General features: G+C 41.4%; 1 protein-coding gene across 16 annotated transcripts in view; it reads right to left on the bottom strand.

The window, feature by feature from the left end:
* The window catches only part of LTBP1 (latent transforming growth factor beta binding protein 1), a 461939-nt gene that overhangs the window by 13115 nt on the left and 422195 nt on the right, over positions 1-26629 (bottom strand). For all 16 annotated transcript variants that reach the window (XM_055400890.2, XM_055400894.2, XM_055400891.2 and 13 more), the window contains one exon: positions 26400-26570. In XM_055400890.2, the coding sequence (XP_055256865.2) occupies positions 26400-26570 (171 nt within the window). The remainder of the gene's footprint in view (positions 1-26399; positions 26571-26629) is intronic.

Here is a 26629-nt window from a genome sequence, read left to right on the forward strand (position 1 = left end):
TATCTACTACTGTGGGCAAGAATCCCTTAGAAGAAATGGAGTAGCCATCATGGTCAACAAAAGAGTGTGAAATGCAGTACTTGGATACAATCTCGAAAACTATAGAATGATCTCTGTTCGTTTCCAAGGCAAACCACTCAATATCACAGTAATCCAAGTCTATGCCCCGGCCAGTAACACTGAAGAAGCTGAATGGTTCTATGAAGACCTAAAAGACCTTTTAGAACTAACACCCCCAAAAGATGTCCTTTTCATTACGGGGGACTGGAACACAAAAGTAGGAAGTCAAGAAACACCTGAAGTAACAGGCAAATTTGGCCTTGGAGTACAGAATGAAGCAGGGCAAAGGCTAATAGAGTTTTGCCAAGAGAACGCACTGGTCACAGCAAACACCCTCTTCCAACAACACAAGAGAAGACTCTACACATGGAAATAACCGGATGGTCAATATCAAAATCAGACTAATTATATTCTTTGCAGTCAAAGATGGAGAAGCTCTATACAGTCAGCAAAAACAAGACCAGGAGCTGACTGTAGCTCAGATCATGAACTCCTTATTGCCAAATTCAGACTTAAATTGAAGAAAGTGGGGAAAACTACTAGACTATTCAGGTATGACCTAAATCAAATCCCTTATGATTATACAGTGGAAGTGAGAAATAGATTTAAGGGACTAGATCTGATAGACAGAGTGCCTGATGAACTCTGGACGGAGGTTCATGACATTGTACAGGAGACAGGGACCAAGACCACCCCCATGGAAAAGAAATGCAAAAAAGCAAAATGGCTGTCTGAGGAGGCCTTCCAAATAGCTGTGAAAAGAAGAGAAGCGAAAAGCAAAGGAGAAAAGGAAAGATATAAGCATCTGAATGCAGAGTTCCAAAGAATAACAAGGAGAGATAAGAAAGCCTTCCTCAGCGATCAATGCAAAGAAATAGAGGAAAACAACAGAACAGGAAAGACTAAAGATCTCTTCAAGAAAATTAGAGATTCCAAGGGAACATTTCATGCAAAGATGGGCTCAATAAAGGACAGAAATGGTATGGACCTAACAGAAGCAGAAGATATTAAGAAGAGGTGGCAGGAATACACAGAAGAACTGTACAAAAAAGATTTCACGACCAAGAAAATCACGATCGTGTGATCACTGACCTAGAGCCAGACATCTTGGAATGTGAAGTCAAGTGGGCCTTAGAAATCATCACTACGAACAAAGCTGGTGGAGGCGATGGAATTCCAGTTGAGCTATTTCAAATCCTGAAAGACAATGCTGTGAAAGTGCTGCACTCAATATGCCAGCAAATTTGGAAAACTCAGCAGTGGCCACAGGACTGGAAAAGGTCAGTCTTCATTCCAATCCCAAAGAAAGGGAATGCCAAAGAGTGCTCAAACTACTGCACAATCTCACTCATCTCACACGCTAGTCAAGTCATGCTCAAAATTCTCCAAGCCAGGCTTCAGCAATACGTGAACTTTGAACTTCCAGATATTCAAGCTGGTTTTAGAAAAGGCAGAGGAAGCAGAGATCAAATTGCCAACTTCCAGTGGATCATCAAAAAAGCAAAAGAGTTCCAGAAAGACATCTGTTTCTGTTTTATTGACTATGCCAAAGCCTTTGACTGTGTGGATCACAATAAACTGTGGAAAATTCTGAAACAGATGGGAATACCAGATCACCTGACCTGCCTCTTGAGAAACCTGTATGCAGGTCAGGAAGGAACAGTTAGAATTGGACATGGAACAACAGACTGGTTCCAAATAGGAAAAGGAGTATGTCAAAGCTGTATATTGTCACCCTGCTTATTTAACTTATATGCAGAGTGTACATCATGAGACATGCTGGGCTGGAGGAAGCACAAGCTGGAATCAAGATTGGCAGGAGAAATATCAGTAACCTCAGATATGCAGATGACACCACCCTTATGACAGAAAGTGAAGAAGAACTAAAGAGCCTCTTTATGAAAGTGAAAGAGGAGAGTGAAAAAGTTGGCTTAAAGCTCAACATTCAGAAAACTAAGATCATGGCAACCAATCCCATCACTTCATGACAAACAGATGGGGAAACGGTGGCTTACTTAATTTTTTGGGGGTTCCAAAATCACTACAGATGGTGACTGCAGCCATAAAATTAAAAGATGTTTACTCCTTGGAAGGAAAGTTATGACCAACCTAGACAGCATATTAAAAAGCAGAGACATTACTTTGTCAACAAAGGTCCGTCTAGTCAAGGCTATGGTTTTTCCAGTAGTCATGTATGGATGTGAGAGTTGGACTATAAAGAAAGCTGAGCACCGAAGAATTGATGCTTTTGAACTGTGGTGCTGGAGACGACTCTTTAGAGTCCCTTGTACTGCAAGGTGATCTAACCAGTCCATCCTAAAGGAGTTCAGTCCTGGGTGTTCATTGGAAGGACTGATGTTGAAGCTGAAACTCCAATACTTTGGCCACCTCATGTGAAGAGCTAACTCTTTTGAAAAGACCCTGATGCAGGGAAATATTGAGGGCAGGAGGAGAAGGGGATGACAGAGGATGAGATGGTTGGATAGCATCACCGACGTGATAGACATGGGTTTGGGTAAACTCCAGGAGTTGGTGATGGACAGGGAGGCCTGGCATGCTGCAGTTCATGGGGTTGCAAAGAGTCAGACACGACTGAGCAACTGAAGTGAACTGAAGGACCAATCCATATGCATAAAGGAAAATAGGTCACATTTTGCTGAAATTTCTAGACCAGGTGTTTTTCCTACAGGCCTCCACATGTATTACTAATTGATGATGGTGTTTGGAAGATATACACACCGGGATGTGGAGGAAGGAGATGAGGAGAATGAAGATTTATCCTAACAGCTGCTGAGCCAGCAGTACAGTAGGCATTTTTCTTTGACATTAGTGAAAGCTATGGAATTAGGTAAATGTTGAGCATTTACAGAACGTACTGTCCAGTGCTGAGCACAGTGGAAGGAACATCAAGGAGGGTTATCCTGGCAGTGCCACGCCTTGTGGAATTAAGACATCTGTCTGCTGACGCTGATTCTCAGAGAGTAAACTCTTACCAACAGTGCCTGCTGAACAGACAACCCTGCTTTTCTGATGTCAGGCTTGCTGAGCTGGGAGAGAAAACTGGGTATCCTAAAAAGAGAAAGGACCTGGAGTCAAAGGACCTGAGTTCTAGTCCTACTGCTTCCTGTTCTTTGGACTGGAAACCTGTCTCTGAGTTTTATCTACTGAACATCGATTATGGTACTCTGCCTTAGCAGCATTAAAGGAAATTCATTGTTCCATTCACTGACTGACTCACTCACTCATCCAACCAGAGGCTGAGAATATGAACAGGCAGAATGGGGTTTGGGAGGAACAGGAAGGATAAAATGACAGGCCACTGACATACACAATAACGCATGAAGAAGGGGCAGTGCCTAGAGTCAGTCAGGAAGAGCTGGGGAAGGTTTCACCTTGGAGGCGAGCACCTACAGGAAGCGGGTCAGCCAGGTGAAGAGAGGAGGGATGGTACCTCGGAGTCCCAGGCATATAAAATGGATACGAAAGCCTCGGGAAAATGAAAGGACGACGTAAGCACTGCCTGCTACAGACCCCAGCTAAAGGACAGTCAAAAAAAAAGGGAAAGTTAGTTAACACGCACTATTATTACAGCACCTGTGTGCCAGGTGCTATATACTTTCACACACACTTTCGCCTTTATTTATTTTGGTCACACTGCATAGCATACAGGATCTCAGTTCCACGACCAGAGATTGAACCTATACTGCTTGCAATGGAAGTGTGGAATCCTAACCATTGGACTGCCAGAGAAGCAGAATCACACACTTTTCCCTTTAAATCTCAGGATCTTATGCAATAACTGTAATTAGCTCCTTTTGTTTCCAATAAGAAAGCTAAGGTAAGTCGGACACGACTGAACTGAACTGAAGGTTTAGAGCAAAACTGTCCTAGCTTAGTTGAAGGATTTGACTCTTAGTCTGTCTGCAAAACCATGATCTTTCTGTTCCACAGCTGCCCTTCTGAAACCCTGAGAAGAAAATTATTAAATACATTCCTAAGACTGTAAGCATCAGGTGAGTACCCAGTTTGGTAATAAGCATCTGTGACTATAATTCCAGGGAGAGTAATAACCATGAATGCTGATGAGCTCAGCCCCACCAGGGTCAGCTTTATCATTAGCAGGATTTATGTTTATTGAATTTGCTCGATTTATTAGGTGAAAGAGATCAAATTGCTTAATGTTCAGTTAAACTGTACTTGTCAAGGACAGGGAAGTAATGAAGTCCAAAGTCTTGGCAGGGTTTATATTCTGCGGGACTCCTGTGAATGTTAAGGCTCTAAGGCCTTAGACTCACAGGCCTTAGACCAATCAAGTTCCTCCACCCCCAACCTTCACCTAGAGCTGCCCCTTCCAAGTGCAGTCACTCTCAGCGTTTTCCATCACATTGCTGTTTATGTAGCCAGACTCTTAACTGGAGACAGAGATTTGTTGGGTATGAACACCAAAAAAATGGAGGCTCCATTTAGAAATAATTTCTAAAACCTGGATTCAACATTTATAGACTTGTAATAGCATTAAATTATGCCACACATAAAGACCTTAAAATAATGATTGATAACTTATGAATTTCTTATGAAGGCCTGCATGAAAGGTTTCCCCCATTTCTAAGTAAATAGGACTTTGGAAATAAAACATTAAATCTTGCATTGAGACAACCTCAAGAGATACTAGCAATGACATAACTTCTAAAATTTGATAAGAGACAAGCCTGGACAATACAATGAAGAGGCAAATGGGAGAAAAGTTCAGCATGTTAATTTTCTAAGCTGATCTATTTCATATCTTTCCAACTGGAAGGACATATGAGCCATTTCATTTCCTCCTTTCTTACTCGTTAAGTACCACTCTGAAGTGACAATCTGAGAACTCAACAATTAGGAAAAACAAACATTATATGGAAGGAATACATTTTTTTTTTCTAATTTCTTTTTTGGCATTAACCAATTAAGAATTATTTTTTAAATTTGAGCTATATGTGTGCTTAGGAATAAAGGGGAGAAACTTCCCTGGTGATCCAATAGCTAAGTCTCTGCACTCCCAATGCAGGGGACCTAGGTTTAATCCCTGGTTAGGGAACGACATTACACGTGCTGCTCTAGGACTTAGAATGCCACAATGAAGACTGCAGATTCCGTGTGCCCCAACTAAGACCCAGTGCAGCCAAAATAAACACATATTAAAAAAAAAAAACAATAAAGGGGCGGTTACACAACATAGGGAATATACTAAATGCCACTGAATTATTCACTATAAAACAGTTACGTTATGTGCATTTAACTCCAATTAAAAAATAAGAAAAACAAAAAAATTATTCTTTAAAGTCCAGTATTCATCTAACTTTTCTACTTTTAATTGGCAAAATGAGAAAACAAGACTAGTTAATCTCTAAGGTGCTTTTCAGCTTACATATTCTACAGTTCTAAGCAGAAAATTTTTTTCTATTAGACTGTAAAATATTGGGAAGACAACTATACAGGAGGAAGTGATCAAGACCATCCCTAAGGAAAAAAAATGCAAAAAGGCAAAATGGTTGTCTGAGGAGACCTTACAAATAGCTGAGAAAAGAAGAGAAGCTAAAGGCAAAGAAGAAAAGAAAGATATAAGCATCTGAATGCAGAGTTCCAAAGAATAGCAAGGAGAGATAAGAAAGCCTTCCTCAAGTGATCAATGCAAAGAAACAGAGGAAGACAACAGAATGGGAAAGACTAGAGATCTCTTCAAGAAAATTAGAGATACCAAGGGGACATTTCATGCACAGATGGGCTCAATAAAGGACAGAAATGGTATGGACCTAACAGAAGCAGAAGATATTAAGAAGAGGTGGCAAGAATACACAGAAAAAATAACAAAAAAGATCAGATCATCAAGACCCACATAACCATGATGGTGTGATCACTCACCTAGAGCCAAACATCCTGGAATGTGAAGTCAAGTGGGCCTTAGGAAGCATCACTAAGAACAAAGCTAGTGGAGGTGATGGAATTCCAGTTGAGCTATTTCAAGTCTTGAAAGATGATGCTGTGAAAGTGCTGCACTCAATATGCCAGCAGATTTGGAAAACTCAGCAGTGGCTACAGGACTGGAAAAGGTCAGTTTTCATTCCAATCCCAAAGAAAGGCAATGCCAAAGAGTGCTCAAACTACCGCACAATTGTATTCATCTCACACGCTAGTAAAGTAATGCTCAAAATTCTCCAAGCCAGGTTACAACAGTCCGTGAACCATGAACTTCCAGATGTTCAAGCTAGATTCAGAAAAGGCAGAGGAACCAGAGATCAAATTGCCAACATCCACTGGATCATAGAAAAAGCAAGTGAATTCCAGAAAAACATCTACTTCTGCTTTATTGACTATGCCAAAACCTTTGACTGTGTGGATCACAACAAACTGTAGAAAATTCTGAAAGAGATGGGAATACCAGACCACCTGACCTGCCTCCTGAGAAATCTGTATGCAGGTCAGGAAGCGACAATTAGATCCGGTAATGGAACAATGGACTGGTACCAAATCAGGAAAGGAGTACCTCAAGGCTGCATATTGTCACCTTGCTTATTTAACTTATATGCAGAGTATATCATGTAAAATGCTGGGCTGGATGAAGCACAAGCTGGAATCAAGGTTGACAGGAGAAATGTCAATAACCTCAGATATGCAGATGACACCACCCTTACAGCAGAGAGTGACGAATAACTAAAGAGCCTCTTGAAAGCGAAAGAAGAGAATGAAAAAGCTGGCTTAAAACTCAACATTCAGAAAACTGAGATCATGGCATCCAGACCCATCACTTCATGGCAAATAGATGGGGAAACAATAGAAATAGTGACAGACTTTATTTTGGGGAGCTCCAAAATCACTGCAGATGGTGACTGCAGCCGTGAAATTAAGACACTTGTTTCTTGGAAGAAAAGCTATGACCAACATAGACAGAGTATTAAAAAGCAGAGATATTACTTTCCTGACAAAGCAAACCTAGTCAAAGCTATGGGTTTTCCAGTAGTCATGTATGGATGTTTGAGAGTTGGACCATAAAGAAAGCTGAGCACTGAAAAATTGATGCTTTTGAATTGTGATATTGGAGAAAACTCTTGAGAGTCCCTTGGACTGCAAGGAGATCAAACCAGTCCATTCTAACAGAAATCAGTCCTGAGTATTCATTGGAAGGACTGATGCTGAAGCTGAAATTCCAGTACTTTGGCCACCTGATGCGAAGAACTGACTCACTGGAATGGGCAAGATTGAAGGCAGGAAGAGAAGGGGAAGACAGGGGATGAGATGATTGGTTGGCATCACTGACTCAATGGACATGAGTTTGAGCAAGCTCTGGGAGCTGGTGATGGACAGGGAAGCCTGGCGTACTGCGATCCATGGGGTCGCAGAGTCAGACACTAGCAACTGAAATCTGTCATTGAAACTTGTGTCTGTAATGTGAGGTAATCACCACCAGAGGGCACTATTGCCTGCACGTGGTGCTCACATGGGGATTTCCAGATGATGACTGACAATCATGAGATTGATTGCACTGTCGGTCAACATGGAGTCTAACCTCATTCATTTTCCTGCTGAGGAAACTGAGGTCCAGAGAAATGTAATGATATTCTGAAAGTCAAGTCAGGATAAAATTTCAAAATATTAAACTTTTTTTAAAAAATAAAACTAAATTATTAAATTCTAAGGGTAAAAATAATCGAGTTTTACGTTTTGGAACTGTTCGAAACTCTCTTGATTAATATCCAGAAGTACAGATCTCAAGGTTATGAAGTATATATATATATATTATATACTGCTGAATCATCATTTGAAGAGCATTGTCTAGGTAATTAACATAATGTGAAAGTACCACTAGAGGAGCCTGGCGGGTTACACTCCACTGGATTGAGAAGAACTGGACACTGAGCACACACACATACATATTAAGTGGAATAGATATGTATTTCTCTTATTTACAGGAAACGCAATAAACCTGCAAATCAAAACTGAACTATTTTAAGCTCTGTAACTCCTGGTTTAAAACTTGCTCTTATATTGCATTTGTCTTCATCTCAAGTGACTCATCGTACCTGCCCCTCTGATTCGGAACCAGATACAGTCCCAGCAGCTCTTCCTTCTGTCACTGATTGTGTGGCTACTATGGCAGGCACTGTACTTATGCTGTGAATGGTAGTGTCCAGGGTTGAACAGTGCACAGCCAGCGCAACTGCCCACAACATCCACCGAGACCCAAAGCACAGACAGAAACATAAACGAAAGCCTTCTTGGGCCCTCAAACCTCCCCATGAGCTCATCTTTTGTCATTTCTTTCTGACCCTGGGTTACTGATGCTGAGCAAAACAACTATCATCCTAGTTTCTGCTCCTTGCAGATTTATGCCAGCTCACTTCCTAAGCACTTCCTGGATGCTTCCCTCCCAGTCAGTAAGAGGTACAATCTGTCTGCATGACGGGAGAGGAGATGAACTTTCCCTCTCCCTTCCTCTGTCAGGCACGCCTGCTCTGGTTATGAGGTGAGCACATAAAAGGCATGGGCAGCCAGCAGCTTTATTCCAGCCATAGTTGTCTTACAAGGTCAATTAGGAAAGGGTCAAAGGAAACACACCGTTATTTGACTTCAAAACCTCAAACAAAGAATCGGGCTTTAAGCAATTACATAGTGAGTGTTCTCATGGTCCCACTCAGCACAGTTCATTTTCTTACATACCTTTCAACTATTAGTGAAGAGAGAGAAATGCTATCTGTAAAGTTTTATAAATACATGAAAGTGAAGCTTTCACTAAAGAGCAAATCAACTCATTCAGGGTAGCACCAAAAAGGCATTTCTAGAAAATTGAATGCCTATTCATAATCTCTGATTTCAATTTTAAATGGCTAAAAATTTGATTTGAGATCAGTTAGATTGCTTGTTAATGAAAAATAAAAGTGTTGCTTTTTGTAAGCAGATTTGGTTTGATACCTGGGTCAGGAAGATCCCCTGGAGAACAGAATGGCTACCCACTCCAGTATTCTGGCCTGGAGAATTCCATGGACAGAGGAGCCTAGCAGGCTACAGTCCACGGGGTTGCAAAGAGTTCAGACACGACTGAGTGACTTTCACTTTCACTGTTCATTTTACATGCATGTCTTATTGTCTCTACTTTAGCTCTACATTATAAAGATCCTAATAGATCAGTGCAATTACATTCATAATGCAAGTTATCCTCCAGTCGGAATATTTTCAGTAACAAAGCATGGCCAAATACCTTCTTGGCACTACAATGTAGTATATAGCTCTTAAGAAAATAATCTTTGAATAAAATGGATACTTCAAAGTTCAAATCATACACAAACTAAAATTTCCGAAGTGTTCTTATTCTCAATTTTCCATCGGTCCATTAAATTCCCCCCCGCATTTAACTGTCCTATATCGTTGAGGCCACTGAGACAACGGCTTCAGCCGCTGGTCGTCCTCAGCTGGCGTCCGGAACCCTTGCTGACTCACTCCCACTCCAGGGAACTGGGTTTGCAGTCCACTTCCAGGACACTCCTCCCAAGTTCATTCGCCAACAGTTTAGCAGGAAATGGAGTAATTTCCCCCCCTGTATAAAAGGTCCACCCCACCTCCGCCTTTTAACTTTCCTTGCTCTGAGACAAACCATGTTTCCTTTGCTGCTAAGTCACTTCAGTCGTGTCCGACTCTGTGCACCCCATGGACAGCAGCCCACCAGGCTCCTCCTGTCCCTGGGATTCTCCAGGCAAGAACACTGGAGTGGGTTGCCATTTCCTTCTCCAGTTTCCTTTGCTAATATGTTTCTAATCAATGGCTGCAACGTGATCATAACCTGAACATGACTTACTTGCTCATGGCTTTCTCTAATGCACCTGCCTAAGACAATGTTGTTTTAAAAAACCCGTATTTTGGCTTCACTTCTAGTGTTCTTCTCATGCACAGTCCCTATTTTTGTGCCTGGCCTTTGTGTCATTCATTCTGTTTACTCTCCCTTTCACAAGTCCAGTGTCTCTTTCCTGGTGGAGTGCTGAGTGTCCCACCTCCTCCCTGCGCTTCTCCAGCATACATCTGGGGAAGGAGAAGGAACTGTGCTTCGCTCCACACTGAAAATAAAGGCCCTTGCTTAAGTACAGGATGGTAATGGGAACTGCAGAAGGTCTACAAAAGGCAAATATTTTCTTTAGCTGGTTCTCAATCTTTCTTTCAATCCCAGTTGTGACAGCTAATGAAAGAAAGAGTGTCCGACTCTTTGCGACCCCAGGACTGTAGACTACCAGGCTTCTCCGTCCATGGGATTTTCCAGGCAAGAGTACTGGAGTGGGTTGCCATTGCCTTCTCCAGGGAATCTTCCCAACCCAGGGATTGAAGCCGGGTCTCCAGCATTGTAGGTAGATGCTTTTACCGTCTGAGGCTACTATTACATGTTAAATCAGCCAGGCCATGGAGTATGTCATTGTTCAAACATTATTTTGAGGTGGCTCAGTTGTAAAGAACCCACCTGCCAATGCAGGAGGATGCAGGTTCGATCCCTGGTCGGGAAAGATCCCACATGCTGTGGGGCAGCTAAACCCATGCACAACTGAGCCTGTGCTGCAGACCTGAGGAATTTCAACTACTGAAGCCTGAGTGCCCTAGAGCCCATGCTCCACAACAAGAGGAGCCACCACAATGAGAAGCTCACACAGCCCAGCCAGAAAGTAACCCCTGCTTGCCACAACTAGAGAAAAGGCCAAGCAGTAATAAGATAAAAATAAATAAATATTTTTAAAAAGTCATGATTTTGGGTGTTTCTGGAATTGGATCAACACTGACACTGCTGTGTTTGAGTAAAGCAAATTACCCTCATAAAGTGGGTAGGCCTCTTTCAATGGGTTGATGGCTTAATTAAAACAGAAAGACTGGCCCTCCTCTGAGAAGAATTCCACTGCCCAACCACCTCTGCACTTTGGGCTCCTTCTACAAAAACTAGCTCTTCCTGATGGCTTCTGACCTGGAACTTCAGTTCTCCTTGGGCCTCCACAGCATCAGGCCACTCTACAGATTTTGGATTTACCAGCTTCTATAATCACGCCAAAGAATGTTCAGACTACCATACAGTTACACTCATCTCACACACTAGCAAAGTGATGCTCAAAATTCTCCAAGCTAGGCTTCAGCAGTACATGAACCTTGAACTTCCAGAGGTTGAAGCTGGATTTAGAAAAGGTAGAGGAACCAGAGATCAAATTGCCAACATCTGCTGGATCATAGAAAAAGCAAGAGAATTCCAGAAAAACATCTGCTTCATTGACTATACTAAAGTCTTTGACTGTGTGGATCACAACAAACTGTGGGAAATTCTTCAAGAGATGGGAATACCAGACAACCTGACCTGCCTCCTGAGAAATCTGTATGCAGGTCAAGAAGCAACAGTTGGAACCAGACATAGAACAATGGACTAGTTCTAAATTGGGAAAGGAGTACGTCAAGGATACATATTGTCACCCTGCTTATTTAACTTATATACAGAGTATATCATGCAAAATGCTGGGCAGGATGAAGCACAAGCAGGAATCAAGATTGCCAGAAGAAAGATCAATAACCTCAGATATGCAGAGGACATCACCCTTATGGCAGAGAGTGAAGAACTAAAGAGCCTTTTGATGAAAGTGAAAGAGGAGAGTGAAAAAGTTGGTTTAAAACTCAACATTCAGAAACCTAAGATCATGACATCCAGTCTCATCACTTCACGGTAAACAGATGGGGAAACAACAGAAACAGTGACAGACTTTATTTTGGGCTCCAGAATCACTGCAGATGGTGACTGCAGCCATGAAATTAAACGACGCTTGCTCCTTGTAAGAAAAGCTATGACCAGCCTAGACAGCATATTAAAAAGCAGAGACATTACTTTGCGGACAAAGGTCCACAGAGTCAAAGCTTTGGTTTTTCCAGTAGTCAAGTATGGATGTGAGAGTTGGACCATAAAGAAAGCTTAGCACCGAAGAATTGATGCTTTTGAACTGTGGTGTTGGAGAAGACTCTTGTGAGTCCCTTGGACTGCAAGGAGATCAAATTAGTCAGTCCGAAAGGAAATCAGTCCTGAATATTCATTGGAAGGACTGATGCTGAAGCTCCAATAGTTTGGCCACCTGATGTGAAGAACTGACTCATTGGAAAAGACCCTGATGCTGGGAAAGATTGAAGGCAGGAGGAGAAGGGGACAACAGAGGTTGAGACAGTTGGATGGCATCACCAACTCAAAGGACATGAGTTTGAGCAAGCTCCAGGAGTTGGTGATGGAAGCTTGGCATGTTGCAATTCATGGGGTCGCAAAGAGTCGGACACAACTGAGTGACTGAATTGACCGATAATCATGTGAGCCAATTCCTTAAAATGAATGAATTAAGCAGTCAATCAGTCAATCTCAATCTCACTCCCTCCTATTGGTTCTGCTTTTCTGGAGAACCCAGCCTACTACACCAAGCTGCCCTTACTGGGACAGGTGAAGTTTGTCACCATTGCAGTAGGCAGTTTCAATAAGGTGAGCACATACCTTCAGCAGAAGGTACCTCACTCTTGACAGGAGTTATGATCCCTGGGTTGGGAAGATCCCCTGGAGAAGGGAAAGGCTACTCACTCCAGTATTCTGGCCTGGAGAATTCCATATACCACAGTCCACGGGGTTGCAAACAGTCGGACATGACTGAGCAACTTTCACTTTCACGTGTAGGTACAGAAAAGCTTTAATTAATGCTGTCTTCTCTATTATTCCCTTGAAAGTCACTGCAATGGAAGATAATGCTTATAAAAACAATGCACAGTAGGAATACTCGGGATTCCCTGTTAACATGGAAACACAGAACGTGCCTTGAGTATCACACACATGGCTACTCAGACTCAGACTGTGAGCACACACGTCTCATGTTCCGATCTTAATTCTCCAATAACTGACAATCACTGTCATGACTTTTCCTTCCCAGTATCCTCAGTTGGCCTGAGATGGTAATGCTGCTAACACTTTACCGTTAAGGTTTGAGAGTAAGGGATTTTTTTGTTGATGCTACCATTTAATATGTCTAGAATGTTTAAGAAAACCATATACTAAATAATCTGACAGGCCCTGTGACCTCAGTTTGAAATATGTAGGATTTTTATGTTGCATGAGAATGAACAGAACTCTATTAGGTCAGTAAATACTATCTAAATTCATTAGGGAATTCAATTTGTTGCATTTTAAGTTTGGTTTATTAGCTTTATAAGAGCTGCTTAAATACTTAGGAAAAAAAATGCCTGTTAGGATTGTAGGCTGCCCTTTCAGCTCTATAAAGTGCTTGAGAGAAAATCAAATACATAAAGTTTATACATTAGAGGCCAAAGTGTTAAGAGATTTAATTAACAAGAGTTTTGATATAGAAATAACTCTCAAGGAAAGTTTAATCTGTTCCTTGAGATATATAAACATCACAAAATAAAAATGGATCTTACTTTATATAAAAATATTAGATTTATAAACAGAAGGACAAAATATTTAAGTTGAACTTAAAGTCTTAGGTAAGTCTAGATTTTAACACTGATAAATTGAATATACTGAATTCAACTTTGCAGACTTCCCTGGTGGTCCAGAGGCTAGGACTCTGTGTCCCCATGGCCGGGGTTGGGGAGGGGGGTGTGGGGGAGGGACAGCTGGGTTTGATCCCTGCTCAGGGAACCAGGTCCTGCATACTGCAACTAAGAGTTCCAGTGCTGCACTGAAGGTTGCTCATGCTGCCAAGTTAAAAAAAAAGATCCCATGTGCCACAACTAAAAGATGAGGCCCAACAAAAACCCCAACCTTGACCAGTCTTTTCCAGGCCTCTCTCAGACATCATAACCACACTGGCAGCTCGGGAGCCTCAAGGGACATAGAAGCAGCAGCTTCATTCGGAGGCTGCTTATGTGCCTGGCTCTGCATCAGTCCCCAGACGCACTCCTGCCCCCGCACCGTCTTTGACTCTTGCCTACTTTCAAAGAGATTTCTAGCACTGTATAGCAAGGTGACAATGGGGAATAATACTTAGCTCAACTCACTTCCTGGAACGAGATTTGATTCATAATCATTGCTAACACCTATGAAGCATTTCTTCCGTGTCAAGCATCTCATAATGCATGATCACATTTTTATACCTCAGTCAATCCTGAAGCAGATGTTGGAAAGCTACTTTACAAAAACGAGGAAACTAATGTAAGGATCCCATTAAACACCAAGGTTCTATGTGCATAATTCACTACTAAATTTTACTTGTAGTAAGTCTTTCATAGTAAGAAAAGTATTTCCACTCTTTTCAGGAAAGTAAGGAAAAGCCTTCTAAATAAATGTAAAGCATCCTCTCAAGAAGATGCAATATAAATTGCTTACTTGCCATTCCATACCGTATTCAATTTAATCTACTTCCACAGAGACCAAGAATTTTGTCCCAAAAACGTGGACCACTTACCACTGAAGTATACTCTGTGTACACAGAGTGTATACATACAGCAGCCACTCAATTGAGGAGATCTTTTGTCTCTTTCCAGTTTGACTAAAATTCTCCACTATAGTTTATTAACAGCTAAAGAATCCCAGGGACGGGGGAGCCTGTTGGGCTAACGTCTATGGGGTCGCACAGCGTCGGACACGACTGAAGCGACTTAGCAGCAGCAGCAAACTTTCTTTAATCATAATCAGGATCTATGATCACAATGATAAATGCTCTCATACTTACAGAGTATTAATTACTATAACCTCAAAAGAGTTCTCAACTTGGGATAAAGGAAACTGAAGTAACTCGTCCAGTGCACTTGACAGAAGCAGTGCCAAAAACAGAACGAGATCCTTGGACTGCCCAAACCAAAGGCGGTGACTACACACTGTGTCTCACTTGTAGGATGTTCCAAAGTTGTTATTAACATTCTTTGGAAACATAGTTCTTGGAAAAGCTTTTAAACCGTGACTGCTGAAAGGCCTTTTGCAACCACTGCCCAATTACAATATTTTTTCAAGTTTAGTCCATGAGTCAAATCCTTGTCTTCCTTCACACCTCCAAGGGTATTATGAAACTTGTTACACTAAGATCTTTGGGAACATGTAAGAGCCATGCACGGATATGGAAGAAATCACTAGCTCGATTGTTCAAAGAGAGATTCCAGCTAACTTCACTCCTGCAAAACCGTATTAAAAAATTGGGGGTAGAGAAGTTATTAGGAAGTATGAAAAATAGTGTGGCATAGGAAATGATGGATTTATTAAAAAAAGGATGTCACCTGTGCATTTAAAGGAGCAATACTAAGGAATGAATTTCTAATCTAGCAATACAACATAACTTTGTCAGTTCTACAGCATTTTACACTTCCTGTAAGTACAAACTATATATCTGTTCTAAAATGTATGGCCTAGATGTTACATAGTAGGGTGTTAAAGTAAGTAATGAAATGAAGGAATATGTAAATAATTTAACTGAAACTGAAAACAGATAAACTATCAATAATTCAGACTGCATTTCAGACATGGTTCTTAGTAACGGCACTCTGCATATAATAGTTCCCTAAACATGTTGTTATTTGACTTTTTAAAAAGAAAGAATTAGACACAAATCCATATTAAAATCTACAGAATTCTCTACTGACAGAACTGATTTCAAATCTTTCTTATGCTGTAATGATTATATTTTTCTTCCTGGCCTTGAAGTGGTTGAGAGCATGGACGCTGATGCCTGGATTTGACCCCACCACTCCCAGGTATCTGACCGTGGTGGGTAATGTAATAATCTGTATTCCTGCAATGAGAGTTTTCAAATCAAATCTAACCTATATATCTGTTCTTTAAACAGCTCTGCAAGCAAAATTGAGAGGATCCAAGCCTCTGCATTTCTATTAGAAGCAGTTATTTTTAAAAACTTTTAAAGCATTTGTCAATTTCTTCTGTGGTACTTCAGTTTCCTTGGAGATTTTTTTAAACCCCACTGTCACCTTTCTATGCCTGACTTGCATTAAGTTATTACTTCAGAGATGACACCACCCTTATGGCAGAAAGTGAGGAGGAATTAAAGAGCCTCTTGATGAAGGTGGAAGAGGGCTTGGCTTGGGCTCCCAAATCACTGTGGACAGTGACTGCAGACATAAAATTAAAAGATGCTTGATCCTTGGGAAAAAAGCAATGACAAACCTAGACAGTGTATTAAAAAGCAGCGACATTACTTTGCCTACAAAGATCCATATAGTCAAAGCTATGGTTTTTCCAGTAGTCATGTAAGGAAGTAAGAGCTGGACAATAAAAATGGCTGAGCACTAAAGAATTGATGCCTTCAAACTGTGGTACTGGAGAAGATTCTTGAGTGTCCCTTGGACAGCAAGAAGATCAAACCAGTCAATCCTAAAAGAAATCAACCCTGAATATTCCTGGAAGGATTGAAGCTGAAGCTCCAATACTTTGGCCACCTGATGTAAAGAACTGACTCATTGGGAAAGAGTCTGATGCTGGCAGAGACTGAAGGTGGGAGGAGAAGGGGATGACAGAGGATGAGATGGTTGGATGGCATCACGGACTCAAGTGACATGAGTCTGAGCAAATTCTGGGAGATGGTGAAGGACAGGGAAGCCTGGGGTGCTGCAGTCCATGAGGTTGCAGAGTCCAAAATGACTTAAGCAAACAGAGGTTAAAACACCGGTGACGCAGTACACTGTATCAACCAATAGGTGGCGCTCTCTCAACACACTAAGTCAAAATTTCTTAACTTCTAAATTTTAGATTGGGCCTCTATCAAGATTTTATCAGCTCTTTATGTCCAGTTTTCTCACAGTAAGTGTAACTATTTTAAAAATTTACTTAACAGGAGTCTAATTATTTTAACAAGATAACCACAGACACTGGGATCCCTGAGCACTTTAGATTCCAGTGTTCCAGTAAGTGTCTCATTTTCTTTCATTTGCAGGTCAATTGGTTTTTATTTCCATAGGATAACAGCAACCTATATATCATGTACATTTTCTCAGAAAATTTAAGTTTATATTTTTAAGAGTAGCAATAAATAAAAACATTAAAGTTTTATTTAGATAAGTGCTAGGCATCATCATAATTCACTGAGAATTACTGACTTGTTTTAATCCATTAATTCATCAAGAATGTATTGTTATCTATGTGCTTAACTCTGATACAGAGTCTAACTTGGCTAAGCTCACTCTCTGGCTCTAAAGCTATACAGATTTTCTCTCTTAGCACACAGCAGGGTGAGGAGATGGAAAAAAATCTCAGCTTTTTAGTTTTCATTATCACTTCTATATTCTAAGTGATACTGTTTATCCATGATGAGCTGTGAGACCTTGGGGCAGCAGGGGCTGGAGCACGGATTGTGGTCGAGAGCACGGATGCCAATGCCTGGATTTGAGTCTACCGTTTCCTGGTATCTGACCATGGCAGTTAATGTAATCTGTGCCTCAGTTCCTCTCTCCCCAAAAGGAAGTAATTATATACCTACCTCATAGGATGGCTGGGATAATTAAGTATCTTAATTGATCTTAATTGATGATAAGCATCCTGAACATGCCTGGCATTGAGCAATACACGTGAGCTACCATCATTTTTATTCAGATGGAGACCCAGAAAAACCAAGCTACATAAAACTCATATTCGAATAAACTCCAGATTTCAGAGTTCATGACTTCCTTCTAGCATGACACTGAAAGTTTACAGAAAGATCAAACAATGGCCACCCTCTCTCGTTCATAACATGGATACAATGGTTGGTCTTTCCTGACTCGGTTTTCCAAATAGCTTTTTCTCTCGGAGGCTGGCTGTGATAGCATGATAAGGAGTCCAAATGTGATGGTCCTCCCAAAGCAGTTCAGCACTTCCTTCCCCAGTCAAGACAAAAAAAACAAAAACATTTTAAGAACAGGCAGGATTAGAGGTTACTGAGAGGGGAAGGAGAAGAGGACCCCGGGGCAAGAATAAGAGAAATTCCAGAATTGAGGAAGGGGAGGCTGTCCGTACACAACCACTTCAGCAAGCTCACCACAGTGCTGATCTCAGCCCTCTGAAACCTTTTCCTAAGGCCTGGTGTTTGGCCTCCCAGACTGTAGCTGAGACTTAAAATGGGACCCCAAGCAGCCCCAGAAATGTACTGAATGGTACAACAAGGCGAATCTCATGGAAAGTTACCCTGACACAATCCATCAACCTCCACTCACTTATCCTGCATGTGGTACCAGTCTGCATGTGGTACCAATCCACACGTTGCCATCGAACTTCAGAGAACACTATTTAGGGAGCCACTCCTACCCCCCCAACTACCAGGGTCCTCAGATGCAGTTGCTGCCTTAGCAAGAATTAGTGCCCATGACCTATTGGACCAGAAGTGTGAAAGCCTGTTCTGGAGCCAGGCTTTACTTTGCACTGAACTTTAATGCTCAAAGCTGATGACAAGCACTGCGATTTATTCCTTAAATTCCTGCAGCACTGTTTCCATCAGTAACTAATTGTTCCCCAAAGCAGTGCTGTACTCCTTGGGAAAGTGGAAGGCTCAGTGACAGGCTGGGATTCACCCAGGGCTTTTATTAACGGATAGACAACGTGGTTCTTTCTCAACTATCATATATCCCTCAACAGCATCATTTAAAAGGTTCAGTAGCAGCACAAGCAAATCAGTTTTAAAATTCACACATTCTCTGCTTCCTCTTTGAAAAATTAATAACAGCATTAAAGGCAATTTTAACAAAATCAGGTTGAATGCTGTCAGGTGTCTCAAGAACCTTGCTAGTGTGGTCCAAGGACCAGTAGCAGCTGCATCGCCTTGGGACTTAAGAATGTAGAATCCTGGCCACCTCCCCTCCACCTAGAAACTAGAATCTGTCTTTTTTAAAAATAAGATTGTCATGTAGTTGCCATGCCCGTTAATGTTGATGAAGCAGTGGTCTAGAGGAGAAAGTTTTATATGAGGATATTATTTCTGCATTTGTCTATCCTTAATTCATGTCCAGATGCTATTAGGTGGTTGTATATACTTTATAAGAACTCTGGATTTCAGTTACATCTGAAAATTCATTTGGCCTGAGTCACCTAGCAGTAGCAGCAGTAGGTGCTAAAGTCTTCTAATGCTTTCTATGTGCTTGCATACTTCCTAGGTAGCTCAAGCAGTAAAGAATCTGCCTGCAATGCAGGAGACCTGGGTGCGATTCCTGGGTCAGGAAGATCCCTTGGAGAAGGGCATGGCAACCCACTCCAGTATTCTTGCCTGGAGAATTCTACGGACAGAGCAGTCTGGCTGGCTACAGTCCATGGGGTTGCAAAGAGTCGGGACATGACTGAGTGATAATGCTTCCACTTTTCACACGTGTCAAGCCTGTGCTAAGTGTTCATGTGTTAACGTATTTGATTCTTACCACAACTCTGTGAGGCAGGTGATATTAGTTTCATGTGAGGAAACTGAGGCCCAGAGAGACAAAGGAACAAGGCTGTGTAGGTAGAAAGTTGCCAAACCAGGATTCACACCCAGGCAACCGGGTTCCAGAATCCCAGTGCTCACCCCTCAGCTCTGGCCCTTCTTGCTTGCCATCCTCCAGCAGAGACACACTCAGTGGGAGATGGTTTGGTGTAGAAATGATCAGAACATCAGGTACGAATCAAGGAAATGCCAGCTAACCACAGTTCAGTTCAGTCGCTCAGTCGTGTCCGACTCTCCACGATCCCATGAATCACAGCACACCAGGCCTCCCTGTCCATCACCAACTCCCGGAGTTCACTCAAACTCATGTCCATCGAGTCTGTGATGCCATCCAGCCATCTCACTTCTCTGTCGTCCCCTTCTCCTCCCGCCCCCGGGCCTATGCAAAAATTGCTTAACTTTGCCATGGACTTCTCCCTGGATTCAGGGTATCCCTAAGTTAGCCCGAGGCCCATAATTTCAGGGCTATGTAAGAAATACTTCTCCTGCGCTATTTACTTCCTATATGCCAACAGAAACGGAATAGTGGTTTTCAATATGTGTTTCTTGGAATCCCAGGGTCCTTCACCAATACCCTGAGAGTCTAACTTGCTGTTCTCCTTACAAGTAGCAGTGTTAATAAATTTATATATTGGAAGTTAAAATAATATTTCAACTGACAAAAGACTACCAGTTTTTAAAAATAAAAGAGTAAAAATCACTGATTTTCAGGAATTGACTAAGTATAGAGATTCTTTTTGGAAAATTTATCATCAGTACTATACATGTTTAAGTCAGGAAGGTACAGCAGTGATGCTAAACTTTTTAAATGTGGCATGTGGTACCACTATTTCTTCATACCACATACTTTCCTAAAAAAAAAAATTACACAGAATGTATTTGTTCACATGATTTGTTTGAATTTACACTTAAAATTTTGTTTTGTAAAATCTCAGTTAAAACTTGGAGAAGGACATGGCAACCCACTCCAGTGTTCTTGCCTGGAGAATCCCAGGGACGGAGGAGCCTGGTGGGCTGCTGTCTATGGGGTCGCACAGAGTCAGGCACGACTGAAGTGACTTAGCAGCAGTTAAAAGTAACTGATGAGGGACTTACCTAGTGGTCCAGTGGTTCAGAATCTGCCTGCCAATGCAGGGGACAGGAGTTCCATCTCTGGTCTGGAAGACCCCACGTGCCTCGCAGCAACTGAGTCTGTGCCACAACTACTGAGCCCAAGCTCTAGAGAGTCCTTGAGCCACAACTACTGAAGCCCAAGCACCGCAACTAGGGAAAGCCCACATGCAGCAATGAACACTCAATGCGGTCAAAAACAGATCACCGTTTAAAAACTGATGTAGTATTTTAAAATTCATTTCTAACACCAAAATAACTTGAATAGTCAAATCTAACTTGAACTTAGATTTAATTTGCAAAGGCATTAGCTCATCAGATTTACATGCAGCAAATACTTAAATATCACAGGATCAGGACAGGGACAGAAAAAAATGAAAATACGTGCAGAACCTTTCATAAAGGAGTTTCCATAACATCAAGCATGCCAGAACCCAAATGTTAGGGTTGTAAATATAATATGCAAATGTTCCTACAAATCAGTAAGAAAAGACACAAAGTCCAACCAAAGAAACGGTCAGAGGATACAATAATTCACTAACAAAGAAATAATAAATCATCTATAAACAAGGAAAAGATGCTCAAATTCCCTAGAAATAAGGGAGATGCATATAAAATACCCTTCTTGAGCATACTATAACAATTTTAAAGATGACTAGTCTTTAAAAGTTATTAGTGCTAAAATGGTATGATGAAAAAGGCATTTCAAACACTGTCATTGGACAAAGAGTAAATTTGTATTTTTGGAGAATAAAAAGTAAATTTAAAGTTCACATACTTCTTGACCTAGTATTTTCATTTGTAGGAATTTTCTTATCAAGATACTTTCAAAGTACATGTAAGATACCTACATGAAGGTCCACTGCAGCATTGTTTTAAGAGGAAAATCAAGATTGGGGCAGGACAAGGGTGGGGGAAGACAGCCCAAATGTCCAGTGCTGGAGGGATTAAATAAAACATGGTACAGGCATACCTTGTTTAAATATGCTTTGCTTTACTGCGTTTTTTTTTTTTTTTTGCGTTTTTAACAAATTGTAGGTTTGTGGCAACCTTGCATCAAGCAAGTCTACTGGCACCATATTTCCAACAGCATTTGCTCATTTCCTATCCCTGTCACATTTTGGAAATTCTCACATTATTTCAAACATTATTATTTACTATATTTATTAGGGTGATCTTCAGTGTTACCATTGCAATTGTTGTAGGCTGCCACAAACCTCACCCATATGAGACAGCAAACTTAACTGAATGTTGAGACAAAGGACTTGGAATATCACATAAAACTAAATGAGAGCACAACAGGAGGGTTTGACAGGATTGACTTGAATTGTGAAGTAACTTCAACATTAGGTAAAATGCCATTAAACAGCATTGCATACTCAAAGAAATCATTTGTAAAGAAAGAATCAGTAGAGATGGCAAACTTCACTGTTGTATTCTTTTAAGAAATTGCCACAGTCACCCCCATCTCCAGCAATCATCCCCTAATCAGTCAGCAATCATCAATATCAAGGCAAGACCCTCAACCAGCAAAAAGATAACTTGCTGAAGGCTTAGATGATGGTTAGTATGTTCGAGCAATACTGTGTTTTTAATTAAGGCATGTACTTTTTTTTTTTAAAGTACACTTGCTGCTGCTGCTAAGTCACTTCAGTCGTGTCCGACTCTGTGTGACCCCATAGATGGAAGCCCACCAGGCTCCCCTGTCCCTGGGATTCTCCAGGCAAGAACACTGGAGTGGGTTGCCATTTCCTTCTCCAATGTGTAAAAATGGAAAGTGAAAAGTGAAAGTGAAGTCGCTCAGCCGCGTCCGACCCCTAGCGACCCCACGGACTGCAGCCTACCAGGCTCCTCCACCCATGGGATTTTCTAGGCAAGAGTACTGGAGTGGCTTGCCATTGCCTTCTCCATTAGTACACTTAACAGACATAAATACTTTACAATGTAAATTTAAGTTTTATGTGCTCTGGGAAACCAGAAAGTTCAGGTGACTTCCTTCTTGCAATATTCACTTTATTGTGGTGGTCTGGAACTGAATCCATAATATCTCTAAGATATGCCTGTACAGATTGCCAACATCCACTGGATCATAGAAAAAGCAAGAGAATTCCAGAAAAACAGCTGCTTCTGCTTTATTGACAATGCCAAAGCCTTTGACTGTGTAGATCACAACAAACTGTGGAAAATTCTTCAGGAGATGGGAATTCCAGACTACCTGACCTGCCTCCTGAGAAATCTGTATGCAGGTCAAGAAGCAACAGTTAGAACTGTACATGGAACAACAGACTGGTTCCACAATTGGGAAAGGAACACATCAAGGTTGTCACCTTGCTTATTTGTCACCCTGCTTATTTAACTTATAGGCAGAGTACATCATACAAAATCCCAGGCTGAATGAAGCACAAGCTGGAATCAAGATTTCCGGGAGAACTATCAATAACCTCAGATACACAGATGACACCACCCTTATGGCAGAAAGTGAAGAGGAACTGAAGAGCATCTTGATGAAACTGAAAGAGGAGAGTAAAATAAGTTGGCTTAAAACTCAACATTCAAAAAACTAAGATCATGGCATCTGGTCCCATCACTTCATGGCAAATAGCTGGGGAAACAGTAAAAACAATGACAGACTTTATTTTCCTAGGCTCCAAAATCACTGCAGATAGTGATTGCAGCCATGAAATAAAAGACCCTTGCTCCTTGGGAAAAAAGCTATGACCAACTTAGAAAGTGTATTAAAAAGCAGAGACATTACTTTGCCAACAAAGGTCCATCTAGTCTAAACTATGGTTTTTCCAGTAGTCATGTGTGGATGTGAGAGTTGGACTATAAGGAAAGCTGAGCACCAAGGAATTGATGCTTTTGAACTGTGGTATTGGAGAAGACTCTTCAGAGTCCCTTGGACTGCAAGGAGATCCAACCAGTCCATTCTAAAGGAAATCAGTCCTGAATATTCATTGGAAGGACTGATACTGATGCTGCTGCTGCTGCTGCTGCTGCTAAGTCACTTCAGTCGTGTCCGACTCTGTGTGACGCCATAGACGGCAGCCCAGCAGGCTCCCCCATCCCTGGGATTCTCCAGGCAAGAACACTGGAGTGGGTTGCCATTTCCTTCTCCAATGTGTGAAAGTGAAAAGGGAAAGTGAAGTCGCTCAGTCATGTCTGACTCGTAGCGACTGCATGGACTGCAGCCTACCAGGCTCCTCCGTCCATGGGATTTTCTAGGCAAGAGTACTGGAGTGGCTTGCCGTTGCCTTCTCCGGGAAGGACTGATACCGAAGCTGAAATTCCAATACTTTGGCCACCTGATGCAAATAATTGACTCATTGGAAAAGACCCTAGTGCTGGAAAAGATTGAAGGCGGAAGGAGAACGGGATGACAGAGGATGAGATGGTTGGATGGCATCACCAACTTGATGGACATGCATTTGAGCAAGCTCCAGGAGTTGGTGATGGACAGGGAAGCCTGGCATGGTGCAGTCTATGGGATCTCAGAGTCAGACATGATTGAGCAACTGAACTGAGCTGAACAGATGCCTGGACATGCATAAAAAAAGCCTGCATATACATTTAAAAGTTACCATCTTTCACCAGTTCTATGATACCCTAGACTATAAAATACATTCTGATATAATAAACATTAAGATGTGAAAAAATAGCTTGTAGCCAGTCATTAATAGATGCCAATTATACGATACCCCCAATTTCAGAGATGCTAAAGAATAAACCAAAAAACAACATGTGCCTAAAATCAGTGACACAGATTTCAGTTTTAAATATTCTCTTAAATATAAATGTATAATAACTAACATAAAACTTAAAGCAATAATCGATACATAGAATTAAAGAGTTGGATGATGAAAACACCAACTGTTAAGAGTGAACACCTTTAGAGGTACAAACTATTAGGTATAAAATAAGCGATAAGCATATACTATACAACATGGGGAATTTGGCCAATTTTTCACAATAACTATAAATGGAGTATAACTTTTAAAAATTGTGCATCACTATATTGTACACCTGTAACTTCTATGATACATAACACTATACTTCAATTTAAGAAAAAGGAGGAGAGTCAGTTGTGATGGGGTAGGTGGAAGGGGATATAACCTATTAATTTTTTAGACATATACATATATATTTTAAAAATAAACAATAAAAACACTGCCTAAGTAGAAAGATCTGAGCTATCCAAGCATCATGAGAAGATGACTCAAGTCATATATATTATATTCACCTCCTCAGATTTCATCTTCCTCTCCTTGTGGCATCTGCCAGGAACAGAAGCAACAGTGACGCTAATAATCTGCCACACTCCTGGTTATCTCCTCCACCTAAATCCTCCCAGTTCTCACAACGCAACGAGATCAATGCCTTCACCTTATAAACAAGCTGCACTGGGTGAGTTCTTTTTCCCCAGTTCACGCCGCTGCCATGGGCAGCTCTGAATTCCACACCCACATTTTCTGGCCCCAGAACCCACCCTCTTTCCATTTCTGGGCTATTAGTAATACCATCTATATTTTTATGTGTTAGTTCTTCCCCCTTTGCTATTCCTTTTCCTTTTATGGCATTTCAAACTACTTTCTTTTTATGAACCTTGTTTTACGTTATTTCCAAGCTAAAAAGCTAATTTATTAAATGATTGGAAAATTACATTCTAACTAAAAATTAGAGCATTTCCTCTTTCCAAGCAATTCTTTCCCTCTTTTTCATTCTGAGAATTTGTTCATTGTGAACTCCTGCACTTTATACTCACACAGTATTTTTCTAGATTTAACAACCAATTCTATAGTCAAAGACAAAAATGCTATACCAAAGACTTTCAAGTGCTTTCCTTTAACAGGCAATAAGTAGCTGCGGTGGTAAGAGAAACAGGCAATCAGCACAAACCCCAACAGTCACCAAGCAGCCCAGCCTTGAGCCCTCAGTTGGTACCTTCAAGCCCTCCTCCCAGATGAAGAGAAGGGAGGAAACTGAGAGCTTCGCTGATCCCACTTTTTCCGTTTGACACCAGGTTTAAAACTGGAAGGGCTTCGCCAGTGGCTCAGCAGCAAAGAATGTGCCTGCAATGCAGGAGCCACAGGAGACATGGGATTGACCCTTGGAGCTGGAAGATGCCCTGGAAGAGGGCATAGCAACCCATTCCAGTGTTCTTGCCTGGAGAATCCCATGGACAGAGGAGCCTGGCAGGCTACAGTCCAAAGAGTTGCAAAGACTTGACATGCACACACTACAACTTGAAAGTCATGAAGATTTGTTCAAATACATTTCACTTACTTTATACTCTTTTCCTTCATGGTTCTAACCCTTCTGTGAAGGGGGGGATCCCTTCTCTCCCACAAAAAGGTTGACACAAAAACTTGAGCTTTGACCTATGGAGAGTGTCTAGTCCTTGATACTTTTTGCTCTAAGCAGAAACTATCAGAAGTGAGGACTGTAGGAAAAAAATAAGTATCAGGAAATATAAATTCTCAAGACCTATGCCACCAACTGCTAAGATGCATTATATTTCTTTCTGTCAATTATCATTCTTTGGAGGGAAATAAAATGAGGGTTTCAAAAATTAATGACAATGTCTGGATTGGAGGCAAACCAGGAGTCAGACATTACGTAATCTGCTCCCATAATGTGCACACACACTCACACACACATGTACACATGCAAGCACACACATACCCCTCTGATGAAAGTAAGATATCAGGAGTGAAGGTGAAGATATTTAAGTAAAAGAGAATTATCAGCTTCCAAAGGAGGTGAGAAGAACTGGTTTACAGACACCTCCAGCAGAAGGGCTTGGTAAGGGCTCACCTGAATCTTTCATGGGGCAGAGGGCACACTGCATACCCCAGGCCTCTCCGTACAAACAGCAGCACTCCGTGTACGTCGTCTGCTTGCCGACAAGAGGCCGGCTACACACATACTCGTCACTCAGATGTTCCCAGCACAGATCTTGGTAGACATCGGTTTCTTCAATTTGTTCTGAAAGGGAAGACACGGTTCCATGACAATTGCACTACTATTACTATTTCATAGACACT

Source organism: Moschus berezovskii, chromosome 11 (genome assembly GCF_049115385.1).
Source record: "Moschus berezovskii isolate FMDL1 chromosome 11, NW_MosBer_1.0, whole genome shotgun sequence".
Classification (NCBI taxonomy): Eukaryota; Metazoa; Chordata; class Mammalia; order Artiodactyla; family Moschidae; genus Moschus; species Moschus berezovskii.